General features: G+C 51.7%; 2 protein-coding genes across 5 annotated transcripts in view; both read left to right on the top strand.

The window, feature by feature from the left end:
• The window catches only part of SH2D3C (SH2 domain containing 3C), a 30591-nt gene extending 12186 nt beyond the window's left edge, over positions 1-18405 (top strand). The window contains exons 1-10 of one of the 4 annotated variants that reach the window (XM_088146916.1): positions 1239-2121; positions 9142-9270; positions 9916-10364; positions 10699-10823; positions 12004-12575; positions 14365-14480; positions 14723-14894; positions 15247-15358; positions 16252-16458; positions 17174-18405. In XM_088146916.1, coding sequence (XP_088003042.1) covers positions 2041-2121; positions 9142-9270; positions 9916-10364; positions 10699-10823; positions 12004-12575; positions 14365-14480; positions 14723-14894; positions 15247-15358; positions 16252-16458; positions 17174-17349 — 2139 coding nt within the window. In that variant the 5' untranslated portion in view covers positions 1239-2040 and the 3' untranslated portion in view covers positions 17350-18405. Of the gene's footprint in view, positions 1-1238; positions 2122-4503; positions 6639-9141; positions 9271-9915; positions 10365-10698; positions 10824-12003; positions 12576-14364; positions 14481-14722; positions 14895-15246; positions 15359-16251; positions 16459-17173 lie in introns of those variants that run through there. The other 3 variants (XM_088146915.1, XM_025170670.2, XM_025170671.2) reach the window with 3 other exon arrangements.
• A 1755-nt stretch (positions 18406-20160) lies between these two features.
• On the top strand, positions 20161-23455 carry TOR2A (torsin family 2 member A). The gene is made up of 5 exons (XM_007434451.3): positions 20161-20491; positions 21005-21270; positions 21732-21907; positions 21992-22119; positions 22446-23455. Exons 1-5 carry the CDS (start codon positions 20317-20319, stop codon positions 22688-22690), a joined length of 990 nt encoding a protein of 329 aa, XP_007434513.2. The 5' UTR covers positions 20161-20316; the 3' UTR covers positions 22691-23455.
• The last annotated feature ends 4 nt before the right edge of the window (positions 23456-23459 follow it).

The raw sequence follows: 23459 nt of genomic DNA, 5'->3' as shown, positions 1-23459 counted from the left end.
GGTAAAGGTAAAAACATACCTACTTAGACGGGCCTTTGATGGGCAGGCAGGTTTTAGCTGCTGAAGTGGGTGGGGTGGGAGGCCCTGAAGCCTCTTCCTAGTTTTAAGTGGGCCTTAATCCCATCATTCCAATTTCTGCCATTAGCTGACCGAAAGGCCGATGAAGACCCCGCCAATTTCTTTAGGGCCCGTCCCAGCCACTTCCAAGTCTGCTGGACTACAGCGCCTGTCTCTCCAGGTGTCTGGCTAAGGATGATGGGCGTTAAAGCCCCACTTTTGGAGGAGAGTGGGTTAAGAAGGCTCGCGCTGGGGAGAAAGACACCCCCCACCCCGTGTAGCTTTTCCAGTTGGTCTGGAATCCCTAACAGAACATTGGAGCAGAAAGTGCCAGAGGCTGGAAAACTCAAAACGTGCTTTGAGACATCCACGTGATGTTTAATGCAGCACTGTGGAGAATCAGCCAAGGGCAAGCCTAGGGTAAACCCTACATTAAGTTTAATGCCTGACATTACGTAGGGGATTTGAAGATGGTAATTGCCGTCCAACGCCAAGGCAGCCGTTCCTGTAACGGCTCCAACCAAGAGGTGGGTGGAGGGGGGCTTGCAAGAAGTTGTGGTGGGGGCCCATCCAAACCTGGCAACGTCTGGAGCTAGCCGAGGGCAAGCTGCATTGATCAGAGGAAAACTTTACAGCCTGCACATCTGAGGAGCTACATGTCAGGAGGAGGAGGAGGAGGAGGAGGAGGAGGAGGAGGGCGGGGAGGAAATGCAGTTCATTTCACTCCGCCCTGAAATGCAATGATAATGAAACAGGGCGGGCGCAGCTTTTCTAGCATTTAAACAAGTTCCCTCTGTTTAATTGTTGCAGTTGGGGACCACGGGGGACTCTGGGAAGAGCCTCCCGTTGCGGAGATCCGCTCTTCAACTTGACCTAGTGTCCGAATGGATAAACAGGGAACAGACCAGCTTTTAGGGTGCTTCTGAACAAAGTTTCTCTTGTGCAACAGCCTTGGCTTGTTTTAAGAAGTGCAGATCCTTCTTTCTAACTTTCCTGTGTTGACTCACAGCATTTTCGGTCTGTTTTTAGGGGCCCCCTCCTCCCGCAGCTCTGTGTGATGCCTTTTGCCTCTGGAAACTTTAAATGCTAGCCAGGGTCGAGTTCATCAGCCCAGAAAGACTGGGGGGGTGGGGGGGGGGAGGGGGCGAGGAGAATAGGCAACCTTGCCAGAATATGTCACCAAAGTGGCAAGAGTGGGTGGGGGAAAGAACGGATGTGGAGCATGTCACCCCTCGGTGCTCCTTTGTGGGGAGATGTTTGCACACTTGGGGCTCCGAATGTATTGGGTTCGAGTTTTAGTTTCCCTAGAGCAAGAACTGTTTGGAAACGGGTCCTCTGCGTTTGGCACTTTTCCCGTCCTAAGGGGCAGACTCTAGTCCGCTTTGGCTGGTCTTAACAAAGCTAGGTAGAGTTTGATTGTAGGAGGAGTGGGATGGGAGACCACCAGGAAGCCCCAGGGCAGTTGGTTGCACTGAAGAGCTTTAAAAAGTCCCTAGCACTGCAAAAAATCCCCTGCAAGGCCGATGGTTTGGTGCTGATTCCACCCCAGGGTCTTAGGAGGTTGTGTGAATGCGGTTTGGTCTGGCAGCACAGGGGGGGAAGTCAGAGGGGAGGTTGGGCATCTGTAACCCCCTGAAGGACACCAGAGCAGCAGGGGCAAGTGAGGAACAAAGCAAAAAAGAAGGGGGGGGGAGAAAAAAGTGACTGAGCTGGGGGGCTGTCCTGAGATGCAGCCCAGGGAGCACACGGACAAAGCCCCCGACTGGGCTGCGTCTTGAGCCCTGGCCGGCCCGGCGAGGAGGCCGGGGACCCCCGGCTGCCCCCCCGCCGCCCCACCATCGCAGGCTCCGCCCCCGCCCCGCCCCCGGCGAGGGATGAGGTAATCCGGGAAGCAACCGCGGCTGAAGTTAAAGCGCCGCCGCCGCCGCCGCCGCCGCAGGAGCGGGAGCGGATCTCCAGCCGGGTGCCCGCGCCGGACGAGCCATGACGGACCGCTGCAGCCTCTGGAGCGCCCTGTCGGCCGCCGCCTGCTGCTTCTACCGCGGCTCCTTCATGCAAGTGCAGGTGAGGGGGCGGCCGGCCCGCGCGGGACCCCTCGCGCCTCCTGCCTGCGCGCAGCCAGGGTGGGTCCCCGCCGCCCTGCTTTCCCGCGGGGCGCCCCTCTCCCGCCCGGGGGGAAGGGAGGCGCCCCGGGGCACCACACTGGCCGGGGCGGGCAGGGACGTGCCTCCCCGAAAGGTCCCCTCCGATCTGCAGAGGCTTCCTTTGTGTGCCGCGGAAGGGGGAGCCGGCAGCCCCGGAATCCCGCGGAGTCGGGGGGCGTCGCGAGGGAGACTTCGGGACCCAGCGCGACCCACCGGGGCGGGGGATTCCCCGCTCCCCAGCCGAGATTTCCCCTGCAGAAACGGTTGGGGGGAGTGGGGAGACCTCGCCTCCCGCCTCGACCTGCTCCCGGCGGCGGTCCAGGTGGGAGCACCTTGATGCTCGCTCCTGTCGGAAGGGTTGGGGAACCTTCTGGGCTCGAGCTGATTTTTCTTCCTGGGTCCAAGGGCTTCTCTGCCCCTTCCCGTCCAGAAACCGTTGAGGCCAGGATCCTTCTGCAGGAACCCGGTGCTGGAAAGGAAGGGGGAGCATCTCTCAGCCCCTCCAGGTGACCCCGCTCTGCTCTGTAAAGCCGGCTGCTTTCAGTCACCCCCAGCCCGGAGGGCCTTTAGGAGGTGCTCAGACTACAGCCCCATCCTCCCCAGCCAGCTGGGGGTACTGGCTGAACAAGGCGTGCCATGGCCTTCCAGGGGACGATGGGTGGAGGTGCCTGCCAGAGGAGAGGGGCTTGGCTTGCCTTAAGGGCAAGAAAACAGGTAGAAGGAACACACACACACACACACACACACACACACACACAGACCCACACCTGCTCCTCATACTTCTGTGCAGAAATTTGAAGTGGGTGGGGCAGCTCCCATCCTGCATCCTTTCTATGGGGAAGTGTCTTCCCCACCTCTTCTCTCTTTGGGCCGCGCTGCTTGCAGATGTCAGGGGTCAGGAAAAGGTCCCCCCACCCCAGGACAGCCAAGCTGAGATGGATGTGTGCCCCCCACCCCACCCCACCCCACCCCCTTTCTTCCTCCTAGCTGCAGAGATAGAAATACTCTCTTTCCAGCTTGGGTGAATCCAGAAGGATATGCAAAGAGGGAATCCCTAGGGCATGCAGGAACGAGAATAATAGAGACACAGAAAAAAAGGGGGGGGCAGGTTGGACTACAGTTCCCATGATACTCAGCAATGGGAGAAGCAGTCTTGCCACTTCAGAAGGGAAGTGGGACCTGAAGCCTGCATCCTATGGAAGAAAGAGAACATCTACCTCTATCTATCTATCTATCTATCTATCTATCTATCTATCTATCTATCTATCTATCTATCTATCTGTCACCAAGATAGGTGTGATGGCCCCTTAGAGAAAAAAAGATTGACACATTAGACCAATTGAAATGACAGAAAAGATAGTTGCGTTTAACACACAGGCACCCGTGTGTGTGTGTGTGTGTGTGTGTGTGTGTATTCCTAGATTCCAGCCCTGCTGCTTTCAGAGAGAAGAATAATTCCATGTTGTTCAGATTTCTTCCCTCTGAAACATCCCCCAAATATAGTTTACGCAGGGCTTCCTTCTCTCCAAATCGATCATTTGCCTATGATGTCATTGGAAATGCAGGACTCAGAAAACAGCCCTCTGAAATTTGCATCTTCTTATCACTCCCGGGCTGCAGCTGATCATGCACTGAATGGCAGGTCTTCCTCCCGCTTGCTCTCAGTGTTGGGTTCTGCTTTTTGGGGGTGTTTCCAGAGGGGGTCTCCCTTTGGGGAAACTGGTTTCTGCTCCTCTGAATGGTGTCACAGCTTTTGGGGACCCCCCTCTCCAAATGGGGCTGATTTTAGGCAGAACCTCTCCCATCTCACTGAAGAAGCTGGTGGTATGTTCTTACAAAACAGAACGAAAAACCCAAAGGGGGGGATTTCTCTGCTCACATCTTCGCCTTTCCTAAGCAGACTTTGGCATGCTCCTAGTCATGCTGGCCAACACATGAAGTGGCCAAGCGGGAATTAGCAGTGGCTCTTAAGCAGAACCATCCAGATAAAAGGAAGTCTCTGGATGGAGCAGATGGCTACAACCTGGTTACCAGGAGGACCTGCCTGCCGGAGGGGCTGCCAAAAGCAGGATGGTGGTGATTTGCAGCCCAACAGAACTCTCCATGGTGCTTAAAAGAGTTTAAGACCAGCTAAGTTGAAAACAAGATTTTGCCTGACATGCCAGAGCAGCATTTCTCAACCTTGGCAGCTTGAAGATGGGTGGACTTCGACTCCCAGAATTCCCCAGCTGGCTGGGGAATTCTGGGCGTTGAAGTCCACCCATCTTCAAGCTGCCAAGGTTGAGAAACCCTGCGCTAGAGTCCATAGGACTTGAAAGAGCTGGGGGGAATGGCTTGGCCCAATGTGAGCGGAGTTTCCCTTGAGTGAAGCTCACCTCCTGGTGCTTGTAGGGGTGTATCTCCTTAGAAATAGTACGGAAACCTTCTTCTGAGGTTTTTTTTCCCCCCACATCTAACGATTGGGATTTTCTCCCCTCCAAGTAGTAACCAGGTCTAAATGTTGTTAAGCGGCAGGGGGTGGGGGAGGGAATCGATGAAGCCTGGCTAGGGGCGGCAGTGAAGAGATAAATGAAATTTCTCCTGTAATATTCTTTTGTTGACCTTCATGGAAAGGCCAGACTAGCAGATCTGGGGGATGACTTACAATGTTTTGCTTTAGCGTGCAACTTTTTGCTCCTCGGCTTATAATTCAGCAGGATAGGCTAGCCCTTCTTACAATCCAGAAATTTGCTGGGTATTTTATGGAGGAGGACAGGTGTAGTCTCAGGTATTGATGCAAAGGTTAGGTGGAGGCCCCCTCTTCAGTGTTAGAGAAACAGGAGATAATCGTTTTGCCTTCATCTCTTCACGCAGGGACTATCTTGCCATGGTGAAGAATTCTGGGTTCTGATTCAGCACCCATTTTCTTCCATTCTTAGCATTTCTCTCTGGGAGTCTTACAGCAATCCCACATAGGTGAACCCAGAAAATAGGCCATCTATTCCATATCTATTTGCTGCCCTTGAAGTCTATCCAGATTTGATCTTGGAGACCCCTTGGTTTCTTCTACCCATTGATCAGGTAGCCCCAGATGCTGACTTGCCCAGAAAGAAGTTTATCCCAACTCTTTATGTCCTTCTTAACAGCTATCTGAAACATGGACAGTTGGTATTTACCGGGTTAAAATCTGGATGGTTGCTGTTTTTCATCCTTCGACACCCACTTTTCTTCTCCTTTCTGTGGGATGGGGGCAAGAGGAGGTATGAAAAGATATTGAAGAAGAAAGAAAAGGAACTTATGGGCCTGGCTTGTGCAATATTGCTTAAGCTGGCCTGTTGGAAAGTTCATCCAGAGTGGGTGGTTTTTCCAGCCCAATCTTTTAGGGTTGCAATATTAGAGATGGAGGTTAGGATCTTCAGCAGTCAACATTTTTGTGGACCTGTTCCCCCACCCACTCCAGCACTGTTCCAACTCAAATAGAGCGAAGTTGGGCTGATTTCTGTTTGGAGCGGGTTTCGTTTTTCATCAGCTGCAAAAGGGTGTGAAATTCCCTTCAGGTGGATGAGAAATAAAGGATATGCTTCTTACAGCGTGGGGGGCACCTTCTTATTGCCCACAGAGGTACGATTCGAGTGGCGTGTCATTTTTGGGCATCGCTTGCAGCTGGATCCTCCCCCCCCCCACATCCTCTTTGCATCAAAGACTGGGATTCTGGGGGGCCCCAGAGTTACAGGACAGGGCTCCATTTTAAACCTCTGGCTCTCTTGGATCAGTTTTGCGGTCCAGCAAGGCGTGATCATTCTCTCTCCGAGGGTAACAAAGACTGATGTGAACCACTAATGTTTGCTGGAGATTTTTCCAAAGTGGGTCCTTCCAGAGATGGATCACTGCACATGTGCAGAGGTACATCATTGGGACACGTTGCCCCCAACCTGTCTCCCCACAGCTCCTCAGCCATCCACCTGTTCTTCGGCCCAGAGATCTCTTTCCACCTGTCTGTGAGCCTGGTTCCGTGCCTCGATGAACTCTGCATGAATGACTTGGGGTGTTTTTTTTCCCTTCCAGCTGACAGCAGCATCTCTGCCTCTCCCCGCCAATGGCAGCACACCCAGCCCTTGAAAGAATTACATCATTGACAGCCAATGGGAGGCCGGGGAAGGGATGCAGCATTCAGAGCGAGAAAAGGGATGGATAAAGAGAGGGACATTCAGGATGGGGGCAAGCCCCACACGCCTGTCTGCGTGGAAGAAACGGCTGGGATCAAACTCACAGAGAAAGCGAGCCCTGGTCCTCCGGCTGAACTTCCTCCGGGGCAGTCTTGTCAAAGGGGACGCATCCACCTTGTGCCCGGGCCCATCCTCCTCCTCCGCCTTTGGCCCGGGCCATAAACATTCACCAAGCTGGGACATGACATCACTGCCTTCTCTTTCCCCGAGAGGCCGGGGAGAAATGGAGAGGGTGGGTTTGTATGCTTAAGGCTCAGGTGCTTGGTCTGGAAGGGAAAACTCATCTATATGCAGAAGGTTTCCTATCTAAATCTGTCATTATTATTCATTACCCCAGCAGGCTTCACCCACAGAGGGGGTTAACCCTTTGTGGAAGAGACCCGGTTTGTTAGCTTTCCCCCACGAGTTCAAGAAAGCTTATCCGACATTCCCTCCTCCCGTTTCCCCCCATAACAACTCCCCAGTGGGCGCAGGCATCGGGGGAGCGGGGCAGGGATGGCACAGAGCCCCTGATGAAACTCTGTCCCTTACGTATTTGCGGGCAGCCTTGTGCCCCGAGTGCAAAACCAGCAGAGCTTGCGTTGCGGTGTCACCGCACGCATGTTGTCATCGCGGTGGTGAGGAATGGATGTCGGTCTGCCAAGGAGGTTGGACTAGAAGAGCGATTGCCCCCAAAGTCTTAAATCCAGGGTGGATTTAAATCTGGCTGTTCCAGATCCTAGTCCAACATCTTAACCACTTCACCACAGTGATCAGTGAAGCGGCGGCGGAGGAAATAGGAGGGGAAGAATTTTGCATGTGCTCAGCGTGCTCTGTTGCAAGGCTCATCTTCGTGTTTTTTCTTCAGCTGAATGCGCTCACATTGACTAGTTCACTGGGGCACTAAGCCTCTGAAGGGACTCAGCAGGGTCCGTCTTCCCATGCCATGGTTGGGACCATGTTAATTTTCCACGTCTTTGTAAAGGTAACATCACGCCTATGTAATAAGACTTCGCAGGCATGCACACACATGCAGTTGTTGGTAAACATGTTGGGAGCGCAAGGAAGTTTGCATGGCATTGCTTCAGACCTGTTAGCTGGGTTGTCTCGTTTAGGCAGACGGCGAGCCAGAAAATGGCTTTAAATCCAGATGCGGCAGGAAAAGCTAGGTGGCAAACGACAAAAATCCACTCTTTGCCCTGAGCGACGCCGTCATCTACCAGTCTTCTCATTGTTAAACCGGGCGAAAATAATGCTCTTGGCCTGCATTGAAGCAGAAAGCCTCTCTTGGGGAGCGCCGTAGTGGGTTTCTATTCCCTAAATAAGATCTGGAGGATCTTGGCCTTTGTGCCAAATATTACTTTGGCTCATTGCAACATTTCCAGGCCTTCTCACAACACAGGGTGGCCCCCCTCACTCCATACATGCGCAGTAAACGGCTCTTTCACGACTGCAAGCAAAATTCAACCAAGCAAAGATACAGCGATAACATTAAAAAAAAACCAAAAAACCTACAACTCAAAAGAGCTAAAACCACAGAGGCTGTTTAAAATAAACCCTAGCTAGCAGCTGAAAAAGCCCTGGGATTTTTGTTTTCTTTTCTTTTTAAGTTGTTGGTGCCGTAAAGAGTACCAAATGCTGGGCAAACTTTTCTAGGAGGAGCCATGCACAGCTGGGGTGCCATGACCCTTCAGCTTCCCTGTCAACGCTGGACCTCAGTGAGGACCTCTCCTGAGACGGGCAGGTCCGTGGTATTTCCTGCATGGGGAGCTTCTGCCCCGACCCTCCCCGATCAGGAGAGCAGGGGAGGGAAGCAGCCGCTATGATGTAGGGTCAAACTGGGTGGGGGTTTCTGATGGCCTGCTATGTTTGCCTGCTGGCAAAATGTTGGCTCTCCTCCAACCCCATCTCCCCAGAAAGGGTCCCTTCTCTTGAGACCCATATCAGCATCTCCCCAAATAACCGCCGTGTGCTGGAGAGGCAGAAGGGCGATTGTGTCCTGGAGGAGAGGGGGTTACAACGAAGGCAGCGGAGCCTTCAGAAGAGGCTGGTTCGAGGCTTCGGCTCCAGCCAAATGCTCGAACGCGCCCCAGTCGAGTGCTGGACAACCCAGCGGATCTCACAGCTGCGCGTCTGCTGCCAACCGGCCATTCGCCGTTGCAACCACTTCACAACTCATGTTCGCTTCCTTTTGGCTTGCTTCCCAGGTACCAGGGACCGTGGCAACCACGTGGGAGCAATTGAGGCTTTGCGCCATATGTGCTGAACCAGAGCCTGCCCAGCCAGAAGCACCATCGGTGCACAATTCCTTTTCGGCCTCCAGTCAGTTTGTGCGCCCTTTGCTTGAACGCAGCAATTCCTCTTGCGTCTTCAAAGGGCTTGGGACAGAATGGTTTTCTGTCTCGGCTCGGCGAAAACGTTGTTTGCAGCAGTCAGGCCAGATTGCACGGCACTCCGGAGACAGCCAAGTTACTTCCTCCTCCTGTTTGCCTTTCAAAAATGAATCAACTCTCTGATCAAGCAGCCCTTTTGCTCACTTTGAGGAATCAATCCACTAGCCCCATCCTTTTTTCCTACTCCCCCCTCCCCAGTTAAAAATCAATCCTGTTGTCTCTTCCTCGGATCGTCTCCCTTCAAGAGCTCCTACTTTGAGATGCCACAAAGATCTCTTCGGAGGTGGCCCAACTTTGAAACTTTGCCTTTCGTTATGGGTGGTTGGCGGCTGACTTAAAGGTCCCCTTTCTTCTTCTCTGCAGTTCTCCAAGGAGAAGTACATCCTTGACTCCTCACCTGAGAAGCTTCACAAGGAGTTGGAAGAAGAGCTGAAGCTCAGCAGCTCCGACCTGCGGAGTCACGCCTGGTATCACGGCCGCATCCCCCGGGAGGTGAGAGCTTCTGGCCAAGAGCACGTCTGGCCAGAATGGGATCTTAAGCTGGGCCTGATCAAGAGAAGGGAGAGAAATCACCTTGGTGGGGCTGGTGGTATCTGTCAGCCTGGATTTCTTAGATGGGTGGAGAAATGGGGGAACATGTAGTTGAGCCTTTCTAGGACAGGAGCGCTGAAGGCATGCCATAGATGACTGAATGGCATTCTTATTAATTACATGGAGAAAGTAAGGAATACAAGGGAAGCTAAAAAGCTGAAGATGAAAAGGTCACTACTGGTTTCTGAATGGGGGCCCCAGAGAGACCCTGTTTCTGAAAGAAAAGGGGTAGCCAAGATGTCCCTCAATATTGGGAGCAGTTAGTCAGGGACAGGCACTCTTGGATGTTTCTAAAACCGAAGCAACATGTCAGATGCTTCCTTCTCTTCCTCTCAGGTGTAGGGCTAGGCTTTAGGTATCCTCAAGGGATGATATTCTCTGCAGGTGCTCAGAGGCACTGTTGGTATCTTTGCATCCGTGGCATTCAGAAGAGCAAACAGCATCAGCTGCAGCATCCCTAGGACCAATCCTACCCCTGGACTTTCTTCAAACACTTGCACAGTGCCACAGGGCAGTTAACACCTTTTTCTCCATCTGGTTTCCAAGGTATCTGAAAGCCTGGTGCAGAGAAACGGGGACTTTTTGATCCGTGACTCGCTCACCAGCCTGGGCGATTACGTACTGACGTGCCGCTGGCGGAACGAACCCCTCCACTTCAAGATCAACAAGGTGATGGTGAAGTCCGGTGAAGGCCGCACACACATTCAGTACCTTTTTGAGCAGGAGAGCTTTGATAATGTCCCAGCCTTGGTGCGCTTCTACGTAGGGAACCGTAAGCCCGTCTCGGAACAGAGCAGCGCCATCTTCTACTGTCCCATCAATCGTACCTTCCCTCTGCGCTACCTGGAGGCCAGCTACGGACTTGCTAATGGGAAGCACAGTGGCCCACATGGCCATTCTGGCCAGAAAGGGGGGCACATCAAGAGGAGAAGCATCACCATGACAGACGGACTGACTGCTGACAAGATCACAAGGAGCGATGGGTGTCCCACCAGGTAAAAGGAGATATCCTTGGAAAAGCTCCATCTTGGTCTGTGGATGCCCCCACCCACATTCCAGAAGGGGGGACTGGCAAGTTTAGGGGCGAATCCTCGGTTTTGCAATGGGTGGTACCCCAGACCCAACTGAGAGGTTAGCTGGAGAAAGAAAGCCTGTTGATTCAACCAGATCTGAATTTCTGCCTTTTGAGGAAATGCACATTTCTGTGTTTCTAAGCCAGGTTTCTTTTTTCAAAGCAAGCCCTCACCATGGTTTCATGCCTCAGCTCCAATGCTACAATTCCGTTCTTTTGGAGGGATTTGCACTGATGTCTCTCTCCTTCTCCCTTAGCGTCTCCTTACCACATCACCGGGATATCATTCGGAACTGCGCAGTCAGCGTGGATCAGATCCAAGACCTCCATTCCCCGATGTCTCCCATCTCCGAGACCCCAACAACTCCAGCTTATAGCTCTGGTAGGAATAGCATTGTCAGAAGAAGAAAAGAAGAAAAAGGGGAGGGGGGTTGGATTTGCATAAACCCTGCATAAGTTATTTAACATGTACAAAATATCAAATACACATTTAAACGATTCATATAGTTTAAAAACAATAGCTGTGACTCCATAATACACTTCATCTGGTTTCTGAATTAACCCATTTTCTGCGTTTGGACCATGACCCAACCACAGGAACCCCTCCCTAACTACAATGACACCAAAGTGGCAAAATGCACGTTGTGATGGCACGACACAAGTTCGGTCCTCTCGTCCCTTGTGTTGTGATATTGCGTGCAAGAACTATGGGGCAGAGTTTTCCCTGGGATGTTGCCACACGCGCTTCCTGGCTTTTTTCTGACTGCTCTACCTTGCAGGAAGCTACCAACCACAAACCAGCCAGTCAGCTGGGTTCTTACAGAACGCTGAACCGCAAAGAGTCGAGCCAAGGTTCAGGTTATCAAGCTTAACGTGTGCAAATGCAGCCTCCAGTTAAGCCTGTTGTTTTAAAGAGACAGGCAGTGTGTTTCATCATCATGAAGAAGTGGGTGAGGAAAGAAATTGCACGCCTGTTCTTCCGTCTGCAGTCTTAGTGCGGCCTGCAAGACATCCTTCTGCTCTTTGAATTCTTTATTTTTAGCATGCACTTAGACCTGACAACCCTTCAAATAGGGTATTTTTTTCAAAAGCAGAAATAACACAGGGCACGTGATTATCCTAAAAGTTCAAGTCTTAAACTCAGAAGGCTCCAGTTCGGTATCTTTAAGCCAAAGCTCTTGGATGCTGGGCATAGCTCCTTGGTTATCCTCACCAGGGTTAACATGCATAACATTCTCTAGCTTAATTTTTTCCTAGGACTGATTCCTCCATACATTCCCTTCTTTGTCACAATTTTTGAAAAGTCCTGATTCTCGGAAGTACTAAGGGAATTCAGCTAGTAGCCACACCACTTTAGTTCACATCACAGGCCCAAGTCCTCTCAACACAAAGTCCCCCACAATGTGCATTTCAGTTTCAAATGAGCACACATGCCCTCATTTCAAAGGAGCCGCGCAACATTGCACTGAGCGACTCCTGCATCTCGAGGGCTCGCTTCTCAACTCGGGCTTGCAAGCATCCAAGCTTTGTGACAATCGGCCTCTCGGCTTCCTTTTTTGCAGTTACTCGCCTCAAACCACAAGTGGGACAAGCTGGCCACGGTGCCGCCCCGACATCCCCGGTCATCCGACGCTCTAGCGAGCCGCAGCTGTGCCAGGGGAACGGCAGCAAGGGTGAGCTGTCGGACAGCACCCACTCCACCCCTTCCCACGGGTGCTCCAGGGCATCCCCTTCTCCTTCTGCCAGCAGCTACAGCGACCCAGATTCAGGACATTACTGCCAGCTCCACCCTCCATCTCCGGTCCAGTGGGACAGGCCGACTCCCGACAGCAAGCTGATGCCAGCCAAGAGTTATGTGGAGAGACTAAAGGGGGACGAGTGCCAGCGAGGGCTTGTCCTGAATGGCTCCGAAGGAGAAGCCGGGCCCAGGAAGAGGCCGGAACAGGACATGGTGGGCTTTCTTCTCCCGGTGGTGGAAAGGACATCCTCGTTCAACCCCGCGCTCTTCCACTCCTTACTTATTCCGGTGGAAAATAAGCCTCTGGAAATGGTGGTGCTGAAAAAGATCAAGGAGCTCCTCGCGGAAGGAGATGCAAGGACTCTCGCTAAGCATATCACCCAAGTGGACTGCCTGGTAGGAGGGGGGGCAGTTGGGGGGGAGCAGTTAAGGTTGCCCGATAGAAAAGGGATGCTTTGCTCCGGTCCTTTCCACAGCCGGTAACTGGGTCAGGCAATCTGCTTGGTTGCCTCTTGGGGAAGATCACTCTGGGCTGCAGGTGATCTGCAGGTCAGCAGAAAGTCCAATTCAGTCCCTCTCGGAAAGACATCGCTGCCGAGTAGTGGGCAGAAAATTCATGAGATGGCCAGAGGGAAGGGATTGCCTGATTCCAGGGAGCAAGAATGTGGCAAATCTCAGCAAGATACCGAGTAGTCTATTATTATTATTATTATTATTTAAGTCTCCCCTCTGATCTGGTTTGGAGCCGCATCTCCCTGTAGCTCTCGCTCAGCCACCTCCCCACGTTTTGTCTTATTTCAAGCACCGGTTTGTGGAAAATGAATCGGTGGTGGGTGGTGGTGGTTTTTCCCCTCTCTGTCTTCTGGTCCTTTCTTTAATCAGAGCCAAGCGGTGATCCGCAGGCTTGAAAACTAGAACAGGAATAAAGAAGAGAGGCTGTTTGGGGTAAAGGGACTGGATTAGAAACTGGGAGGCTGGGAGGTCTGGTCCTCCCATAGGCGTGGAAGCCAATTGGGTGGCTTCGGGTCGCTCTCTTTCAGCCCAGCTGGTGGCAAGGCAGAGAAAGATAATTTAATAGTGTCTTCTTGGGGTCAAATCTGCTCACCTTCTCAGACTAACCAGGACAGATTGCTCCAGATAAGTCATCTTCCAGAAAATGGGGGGTGAGGGGGAGGAAGGCTTGGAGGATGTCTTTTATTGTGTCTTCTCCCCACACCACTGTGGAACAGCTTGCCCCAAAGTCAGTCCCCCCCACCTCATTTTCCTTTAGGAAAAGAGTTTTCTTCTGGAGAGGATTTGGCAGGGAGAAGTTTTAACGCTGGACAACAGCTTTGGGAGATGGCTCTCTTTTTAGACTATGTACAGATTATATTGACTGAGATAGTTTCTCCATGTAAGGGTCTCCTGAATTGGGGGCACATCATCTTCTGAAATAAATCAATGTAAACTTCTGTACTAGCAGAGGGCCTGGTTCTCAATCTTCCTCTTATCAGCTGAGAAACCTGAGAGCATCTCCAGGAGACGTGAAAGACATCAGGATGGGGGAAGGTTCTTCTTACTGTCTCCTGTGGGTCCCCCCCAATGATTTTGCAGCACTAGTGATGTCTTTATTTCACGTATTGGCCTCACGCCCTCTGTTCTTCAAAGGCTACAGGATGAGACCATGTCGGATCTTGTTTTTAACTGAACGGGGAGCGTGAACCGCTCAGAGCTGAGCCTACGATTGGGAGAGACATTCCTGGAGGGCAACCCAAAGAGGGGTGTAAGGGCCAGGACCAGAGGGAGAAAAGGAGGGAGCCGCTGTTTTCAGCCAGTCTAACCCTCCAACTTCACGACCTGCAGATTTACTGTTATCGGGTAGAGGCAAAGGGCAGGAGAACAGGCAGCGTGGTTCAGAAGCATCAGGGCAACGATGCTGGGGAATCACAAGAGACTCCAGTTCAATAGCACGGAGCGGGCCTGGCAGGAGAAACTTTGGTTCCCTTTCTTCGCCGAGGCTGTTTTTTCCTCGCCCGACTTGACGGCCCAGCGTGAGTCCTCCCAGGAGTAGGAAAGTGCAGAAAGACGAGATAGGAAAGCGAATTTATTAGAGTCGTTGTCATTCCTGCTTCCTCGGTTATTTGCGGAGATGCCCCTCGCCATCCAAGGACGGAGAGATTAAACCACTTTGTCCTCTTTGTTGCAGGTTGCTAGGATACTGGGCGTTACCAAGGAGATGCAGAGGCTGATGGGCGTGAGTTCGGGGATGGAGCTGCTCACCCTGCCCCACGGACATCAACTCCGGCTTGATCTGTTGGAAAGGTAGAGTGCAAAGCCGGGCAAAGTAAAGGAGAAGAGAAGTGGTGGGGAAAGAGGAGGGGGGACAGATCCAGCAGGTTGCCACCTTTTTAGACATGGAATTTGGGGCTGGGTACAGAACTGAGCTTGCTTGCAAGTTCCTAGTCCTCAAGGCTCGAAGCCCTTGGAAACAGCCAGTGCGGATGGCCGCAGCTGCTAATGAGGCCGGGGTCTGAGGGCAACGTCTCCCTCCGGTTACGCCGTAGGTTCCACACCATGACCATTATGATCGCGGTGGACATTCTGGGCTGCACAGGCAGCATGGACGAGAGGGCCTCTCTTCTGCACAAGACCATCCAGTTGGCAGCGGAGCTGAAGAGCACCATGGGCAACATGTACAGCTTTGCCGCTGTGATGAACGCGCTCGAAATGACTCAGGTACCCGCAAGGGCCTTCATCCGTTGCATGTGCCGCGTGGGAGGAGGGGTTGAGAAGGTGCTGGCTGGGGAAAGCTATTTGGGGCCCAAAGCCAAAGCTCCTGAACATATGGAAGCCTTAGAAAAGCTCAGCCTAGTCTTGGTTTAAGGTTCATTCCAGCCAGATTCATTTTTTTTCCTCTGCTGAGCCAGTCTTGCACAGCTCCTTATGTTCTGAGCAGCAATACCATGCCCACCCTTCCCAAATGCTACTCACTCGCCAAGGCCATGCTCTTGGCCCCTGGAATATAGCCTGTCAGGTCAGTATCCCTGCCCTACAATGAGCTATTTCCCCTTGTTCTTCTGGCTTCCAGATCTCCCGCCTGGAGCAAACGTGGATGGTTCTACGCCAGCGTTACACGGAGGGGGCCATTCTCTATGAGAAGAAGCTGAAGCCTTTTCTAAAGAGCCTCAATGAAGGAAAAGGTGAGCTGGACACTCTTTTGTATACAGACCTCGGTGAATCTGCACAGGCGCTTTATCAGCACACTTTTTTTGAAGAGTTCAGTTACAAAGCCGATCTGCCCAGAATTCCTCTGCAAGTAAGCAAAGTCTTATGCTTCCTCATTTGGCCTTTTAATTGTGCACACACACACACGTATTGTTGTACACAGGATATTCGCGAGATAGAAAAAGCGCCTTACGCCGGGTCTGCTTTGCACATTTGGCTGCCAAAAGAGATTTCTCACACTCTCTCTGAGCTCTGACCTAACTCATCAGAGAAGCGTGCCAAGATTGACGCTGAGCCTTCTGCATGAACAGCAGGTGCCCTCCTGTTTTTAGGCAAGGGGCCTTTTCAATCAGAGCTTTTTTTATACAGTAAGGAGAGTCCTCAATTCACCCATGGAAAGTACGGTGGAAGTGGAACCGAGATATCTTCCAAAGCTAGATCAGTTGAGATGAAACTATCTGAATCTGCCTTTTCTTGTCTACTGAGCAATGGCTGTAGGAGGCATTAACATAACCCTTCATTTATAAATTCTGGAAAAGGTTCCAATTGGTGCGGTTTAGGCAAAAAAGGAACCTTTGTATCAGAAGTGAGATGGAGGAGAATTTGTAGCCACTTAGATCAATGCAGAAAATCCAGAGTAGAATATCCTCTGCAATTCTTTCTCGAAGTGTTGCCTCCAAGGCAGTATTGCAGATGATGCCTGACCAGGAAGGGGCAACCTGAGGGAAGCTAGCATACTGAAGCCAGGAATCTTATCCAGAGAGCCCAAAAGACCTCTAATATTTTGAGAAGCAGAAGAAGCCATTGGGAAAGTGGCAGCAAAGAGCGTCTGGGCTCCTTGGACAAACCCATCTCTTTCTCCTTCCAGAAGGACCGCCCCTCTCTAACACCACTTTCCCTCACATCGTGCCTCTCATTACGCTCCTGGAGCGAGACACGGCACTTCCAGAACATCCAGAGCCCTGGGAGAACCTCGACCATGGAGTGGAGGTAGTCATGGCCCACCTGGAGGCAGCACGCACCGTGGCTCACCACGGGGGACTGTACCACACCAACGCAGAGGTGAAGCTGCAAGGTATGGAACGTGATACGGGCCGAAGCCCACCCCAGATGCATAAGAATTGAGTCTGTGGGCTACAAAGGAACAGGGGACTGCCAATGGAGGGAGAGGAAAGATGAGGGAAGTCCTAGGAAATGTAGCTGGGCATTTGGAGGAGCTCCAGCTGCTACAGACAACATAAACCCTGCTTACCCAGTTAGAGATGAAGCAAAAATAACTGAAATGGGGTCAATCGTTGTGGTGGGACTCGGCAGCCGCCAACTTTGATTCCATATTTCGGTCAGAGATCCACAAGGTCACTCTAGAAGCAAGACTGTGGCCAGAATGCCAAACGACTCCCACAGAAGCAGTAAAACAGAGATGCCTGAAGCAGAGAGAAGATTTATTGACCCAGGCAAAGCTTGAAAAGGAAAGAGGGGTTTGGAAGAGAGACCTGTTGCCACTAGAGGGCATTGGTTTCTCAGGATTCAGATCGAAGGGCACGGGGCGGAAATTGCAGATCCATTCATAGTTTGACAGTTTGCCCAAGACTGAAACTACAATATGGTTTGGTCACGACCCCAGCTGTGGCATGTAAACTATAGTTAATGGGTAGTCAGTGTGCTGCGCCGTGTTGTGAGAACACAACCCATCAACTTCACTAGCGTAAGCTCTGTTTACAGCAAAGAATTTGAAAGCGTAAACTTGTCCCGCTGGGCAGGATTTTAATTACATTCTTGTTCCCCTGCAGGCTTCCAGCCACAACCAGAGCTCCTGGAGGTCTTTAGCACCGAATTCCAGCTGCGGCTGTTATGGGGGAGCCGAGGAGCCGAGAGCAGCCAGAGCGAGCGTTACGAGAAGTTTAACAAGGTTCTCACAGCACTGTCCCACAAGCTGGAGCCAGCGGTGCGTTCGAGCGAGCTGTAGCTTGACAACGGGCGCTGGATCCACAAAGAACAAGCCTACAGCTTGCTTTCCGGCAGCAGCACATCTCAGGCAGGCCCGGGGTGATGCCACGGTTATTGTTTTTGTCTGTCAAGGGGACCGAAAGCGAAGCAGTTGAGCCAGGAATTTCTGAGCAGGAGATACTGACAATCAGCGAACAAACCATAGACTGGGTTGATTTCTTTCCTGAGAAACCTGACCGCCACCGACCTCCTCCCGGCGACCGTGGTTAGTCTTGCAAACCATGGAGAAAGATGCACTGGCCAAGCATGTTAGGTATTGGTCATGCAGATTTGATTCACAGATCCACAGCATGGTTTAGGACGGAGGCAAACATTCTCTGAGTAAAAATTCAGTACTGATTCATACCAGGGCATCCCTGAGCTTGGTGCCTCCCAGGGGTGTTTGAAACCAGAGTGCAGGAATCTTCTCCCTGCTCCTTTCATTACTCGGGGGTTCCTCTGCTTTGGTTTCCCTCGTCATTAACTGGAGCAAAGCAGCTTCTATCAGCTTTGGGTGTTCATAGCTGTCTCTGGGGGCCCAAGGGGCTGATCAGGGTTTGTTCAGTGCCCTGACCTCAGAAGGACCTGGGTAGCAGGGCACTCCCACAGACAGCAAGACAACTCCAAAATTTAGCTTTTCTGTTTTCATGGGCATCACTGGCCATCTCTAACATTCCTTCTACATTCAACTTGCTCCATCATGTGAAGTTAGGCTACATGTCCAGAGTCCCAAAGCCCCCATCTCAGTCCTTCCATTTACCAAGTAATATTCCTTTCTTTTCTTTATCTCTTTTCTTTTGTTTCCCTCCATTTTGATGCTGGGGATAGGGGATATTTAGTTTTTCTTCTCCTGTAAATTAAAAAAGAAAATCCATATGGGGTGTACATGTACATATAAATATATATACATATGTATTCAAATCTCATTTGTAAATAATTAACATTGTTCTTTTGGGACTTGTAAATGAATGTACATATACAATGGAGTGTGTTTCCTTGATTCTTGCATACAATAAACTTTTATGCTTTTTTTCTTCAAGAAGTATTCATGGTGAGTTTAAAAATGTTTCCTCACTGCTGCATTGGTCTTTTAAAAAATGATATACTGTATACAAACCCACTAGGGAAGAATGCAACAGTGCATTTTTAAAACAAGAACAGACTGAAAAGTGCAGTTTAGGCACATGGAGAGAACTGTCCCTGATAAGATCAAGAACGGGCTGTTTTATGACTGCATGACCTATCTTTTCAGATATCAAACCCTTTTTATGTCCTGCAAAAAAATAAATTCTTTTTCTGTCTTCCAAGGCATGAGCTTAAAAAAGTAGCACTCTCCTTTAAACCCAGTAGGGCTGACTTCTGAGTAAACCTACATAGGATGCAACTGAAAAGATGCAAGTTTCTTGCAGGGGCTCCATTTGTTTAAAACTGAAATCTCCATTCTCCAGAATAGAAATGGCCCAAGAATTGCCCTTGCTTATTCTAAAGAGACCGAAAAGTGAACCTCAAGCCATCCTGCCCTTTTCAAAGGCTTTCATACTCTTTTCCTTCTAAGGAAACCCAGGCTTGGGAACACTCGAAGGAGCCCCTTGAAACGTGGAGATGGGTTGATAGTAAGAAAAGCATATTTTACCCCAGAGGAGACCTGCTTGAAGTTGGCTGGAAACAGCAAGCAGGCTGCCTTCCTCCCCAGAGGGTGAAACTGACCAGAAAAATGGAAGAAAGCCTGAAATTGACTAGAAACTGAAACAAGTTCCCCAGGGGTGGTGAAATTGACCAGCGAAATTGAAATTGGCCAATTTCTACAGCTTTAGAAAATCAGAGGAGTTGTTGGAGAGCTTGATCCCCCAAGGCATTTCTTAGGGCTTCACTTGAGGAAGACCATCGTTTGTTTGGACCAGCGCTTGCTTTTCTGCAAACCCTCCTTTCTCCTCAGCATTTTTTCCTTGATAGCTTTACGTTTTCACCCAGGCTTTCTCCCTTCAGCTAATTTTTCTGTTTTCCTCCCTTTTCCCCTGAATTGCACCCTTTCCCTCTTTCCTTCGGGCTTTTCCTCTCCTCCTTCGCCTCACCTGCCCTTTTCCCACTGGCTTCCCCTTCATTTCTAAATAAATCCCCACATTTGTCTACATCCATTTTCTTCTTCCTTTAAAATTCCTCCTCCAGTCTCTCCCCAAGGCATTTTCTCTTCCAACAACCCCCTCGTTTTTCCTCCTTGCCACCTTCTTTCAAGCTGCTTCTTCCCTTTGACTCATCCTCTCCTATATTTCAGTATTTTCTCAAACTTCCTCTCATAAATTTCGGGGTTTTTTTCCCCCCCAACCAATTTCCCTTGAGATACTTCCTCATTTCCCTTCCTGGCAACTTTATTTCTTTACTCCAAACCCACTTTTCTCACCCTATCTATTACACTTCCCTAAAATACAGGCCCGACTCCCCCCCCCCAGTCATCCAAACTCTCATTTTTCCCCATTTCTCTTCCAGCATCTTTCCCTTCCCTTCCTCTTTGCTTTATAATTTACAATTTCTATAGTCTTAACTTTTTTTCTCCCCTTCAAGCTTCAGTCTCTCCTTCCCTGGCTTCTTCCTGCTATAATAATTAGCTTTAATATATATATATATATATTTTTTTCCCCAAGTCTCTCTCCCCTCAAAACCCGCCATTTTGCTCCCGCCCCTTTTAAAAAACAAACAAACAAAAAACCCGGGGGTGGTGGGGAAGGCGGAGCCTTAAATCCCCCAAGCCCCGCCCCGCCCCCGTGAAGCCCCGCCCTTTCACAGAGCGGCGTGGCGGAAGTGGGAAACTCCATTCGCTCTCCGTCCGCGAGCCCGGCTCGTGCCGCGGGGCAGGCCGGGAGTCGGCCGCCGCCGTCCGCGCCCGCGCCCGCGCCCGCGCGAGGGGAGGCGGGAGCGCGCTTCTCGACCCTCTCGAGGGCAGAGGGCCAGGATGGAGAGGGGCGGGGCCGCCCACGCGGGGCCACCGCCGCCGCCGCTGGTGCTGCTGCTGCTGCTGCTGGCGCCTCTGCCGGGGCTGGTGCTCTCGGGCGCCCCCTGGGGGTCGAGCGCCTGGCACTGCAGCCTCTCGGCTTCCTGCGAGTGCGAATTCTGGCCAGATTTAACTGGTGAGGGGCGGCGAGGCTGCAGCGGGTCGGCGGGCGTGGGGTAGCGGTTAGGGCGGCCGCTGGAGGGCGCAGGGACGCGAGTTCGAGTCCTACCCCGCCTAGGCAATAGCTTCTCCTCTCCATCCAGGGAACAGCCCTGCTAGGTAGGCTAAGATGATGAGAACGGCAATGAGAGTGCCCAAATTCGAAGTCCCCATCCAACTGCACCGGTCCTCCCCTACCTCGCAGGGTTGTTGTGAGAGGTGGAGCCTTTGGGAACAGTCCTAGTTTGATAGCCAGCTTGATTAGCCAAGGTCTGGGAGGATGGGAGAAGGGAGAGGAGAGGGAATTTGGGGCACATGAAGGATTACCAATAGGAACAGGGGTGGTGCCCGTCTCACGGGCTACAGCCGGGGCGCGTTTGTGCCTGCCTGGCAGACGTGTCTCGGCCTTTATGGCCGAAACGGACCCCCGCAGCCAAGCCGCTGGACCCGGCCTTCTTTATCGCTGCATCCTCTCTCTCCATCCCTCCAGGGCTCGAGTGCGACTTGGCCCTCCGCCTGGTGGGGCAGCCTCTGGCCAGGCAGCTGGTGGTCCGAGGCCTGCGGGAGTTCGTGCAGGACCCCGACCCCGCAAAGCCCCTGGTGCTGTCCTTCCACGGCTGGACGGGCACGGGCAAGACCTTCCTCAGCTCCCTGCTGGTCCAGCACCTCTTCCGGACCGGGCTCCAGACCGCCTACGTCCACAGGTTCTCCCCCTTGGTGCACTTTCCCCACGCCGAGCACCTCGAGCAGTACAAGGTAACCGACACTGGCTCCTTTCCCCCCAAACCCCTTTTTCCTTTTTCCTTTCCTTTCCTTTCTTCCTTCTTTCCTTCCCCTTCTTCTTCCTGACTCTTCCCTTCCCTTCCCTTCCCTTCCCTTCCCTTCCCTTCCCTTCCCTTCCCTTCCCTTCCCTTCCCTTCCCGCCTTTGCAATCCTCTCCAGAGTGGGCACGCCAGCCTGGCGAGGCGGTGCTCTGGCCAACCGTCTGCCGGAGGGCCCTCTGATCCCTCGAAAGCACCGGATTTCCAACATTCCTCTATCCGAAAGAGATCTGGAATGGCCTTCAAGATATAGTTGGACGTTCCCTGATTCTTTACCCCCGGTTGTAGAGGATGGGACCCGGAGTCCCCCGCTTGGCTCATCCTGATTGGCCGTTTGTGAGCGCTGTTTCGCTTGCAGTCCTGCGCCCTACATGGATATGTTTTTTTCCCATGTAGGACGATCTCAGAAGCTGGATCCAGGGGAATCTGACCCGGTGCAGCCGGTCTCTTTTTCTCTTTGACGAGATGGATGACCTGCACCCGGGCTTGATTGACGTGATCCTGCCGTTCCTGGGATCTTCCTGGGTGGTGTTCGGAACCAACTACAGAAAAGCCATCTTCGTGTTTATCAGGTAACGAAATGGGTTAGGGTGGGGGGGCGCAGGTGGGTCGTCCGCAAGGCTTCAGCTTCTTCCCTCTGACGTCTTGCGCGCTAGCAATACGGGCGCAGAACAGATTAACCGTATCGCTCTGGACCTCTGGCGAGCCCGCAGAGACCGGGAGGAGGTCGGTCTGCAGGACCTGGAACCAGCGATTTTGGAAGCGGTCTCTAAAAACCCCCAAAGTGAGTATCGTCGGAGGGAGGGGAGGAAAAAAATGATTAAAACTTCCTGCTGTGGTGGGTTGCTTGGGGTCTTAAAACCTCCCTACGAAAAGGCCACGGAGAGAATTCAGAACACTGGTCCACGCTGAATATGTCTTGCTGTATTCCGCAACTTGGTGCCCTCTTCGCAATTTGGCAAAGCTGGCCTTGGGCATGCTTTAATGGCCACGCCAAGATTAATCGAATGACCCTGAAGCAAACATCATGGGTGGGCAAGAGAAACTGGGGTGGGGCAGGGGGCATGCCTGTTCTGTACCGTTCACCCTTGTATTTCTTCTCTCTTGCAGGTGGATTCTGGAAATCTGGAATCATTGAGCAACACTTGATCGACATCTTCGTGCCCTTCCTTCCCCTCAAACGGCACCACGTGAAGCAGTGCGTGGTCAACGAAATGGCCAGCCAGGGTCTCCTCCCTCGCCCGGAGGTCGTCGATGGCGTTGCAGACAGCTTTTCCTACTTCCCCAAAGAGGAGAAAATCTTCTCGTCGACCGGATGCAAAACTGTGGCTTCCCGCATCCCGTTCTTCCTATGACCTCTTCTAGAGGCGTTTTCTTTCTGGAAGACGGCTGACGGCTTTCTTTCAAACGAGGAGAGTTTGTGGGTTCTGAAATCTGCACCCAAAGGACCAAGGAACAGCCTTTCCAGAGAGCAAAGAACTAGGCTGACTCGATCAAATGGGTTAATTCAAAAGAGAAGATGCTGTGATGTATCGAGAGGGAATCTACGCTGCTTTTAAAACAGCTTCTCGGACGTTTTACAGATTCCTGACTTTAAGTGCCGTCGAAGGAATTAATTTTCTACGGATTCTTAAAATCCTACCTCAAACATTATCTTCAGGCACACTGTGATTTTTGTATCCAATGTTGCAATTCTAATTCAGGGTGGGTTGGTTTGCAGGGAATACCCTGTTGTGTAAACCAGAACCTGATGAACCCAGACGTGGGTTTTGCTAAGATGCAGCTACCCTTAAAAGATTTTTTAGTCGACAATGTGAAATTAGAAGTCTGAAGAAACCACTAGCCAAAGAGCATCTGTGTCTGTGCTGTCGGTTTAAATAGGCAAGGAAGTGTCTAAGTCCAGGAGTGATGTTGTGATCGTGGAAGTGTATGGTGGTTGAACGAAAATAGGCCATTGCAAGACATACCAGCCAGACTCAGATCCTCGGCGCAGAAACATTTGGGTCCATCTCTAGGGAAGACGGGAGGGAATAGTCTTTCTGCTGCATGCAGGAAAACACCAATAGGCCCTTCTTAATGCTGAATTTAACACAAAATAAACGTGAAAAACCTGGACATACCCTA

The sequence above is a fragment of the Python bivittatus genome, unplaced genomic scaffold, assembly GCF_059951505.1.
Source record: "Python bivittatus isolate LINGU-HERP-01145 unplaced genomic scaffold, Pbiv_v1 ctg000160_np1212, whole genome shotgun sequence".
In the NCBI taxonomy this organism is placed as follows: Eukaryota; Metazoa; Chordata; class Lepidosauria; order Squamata; family Pythonidae; genus Python; species Python bivittatus.
This window is presented reverse-complemented; position numbering and strand designations above follow the sequence as displayed.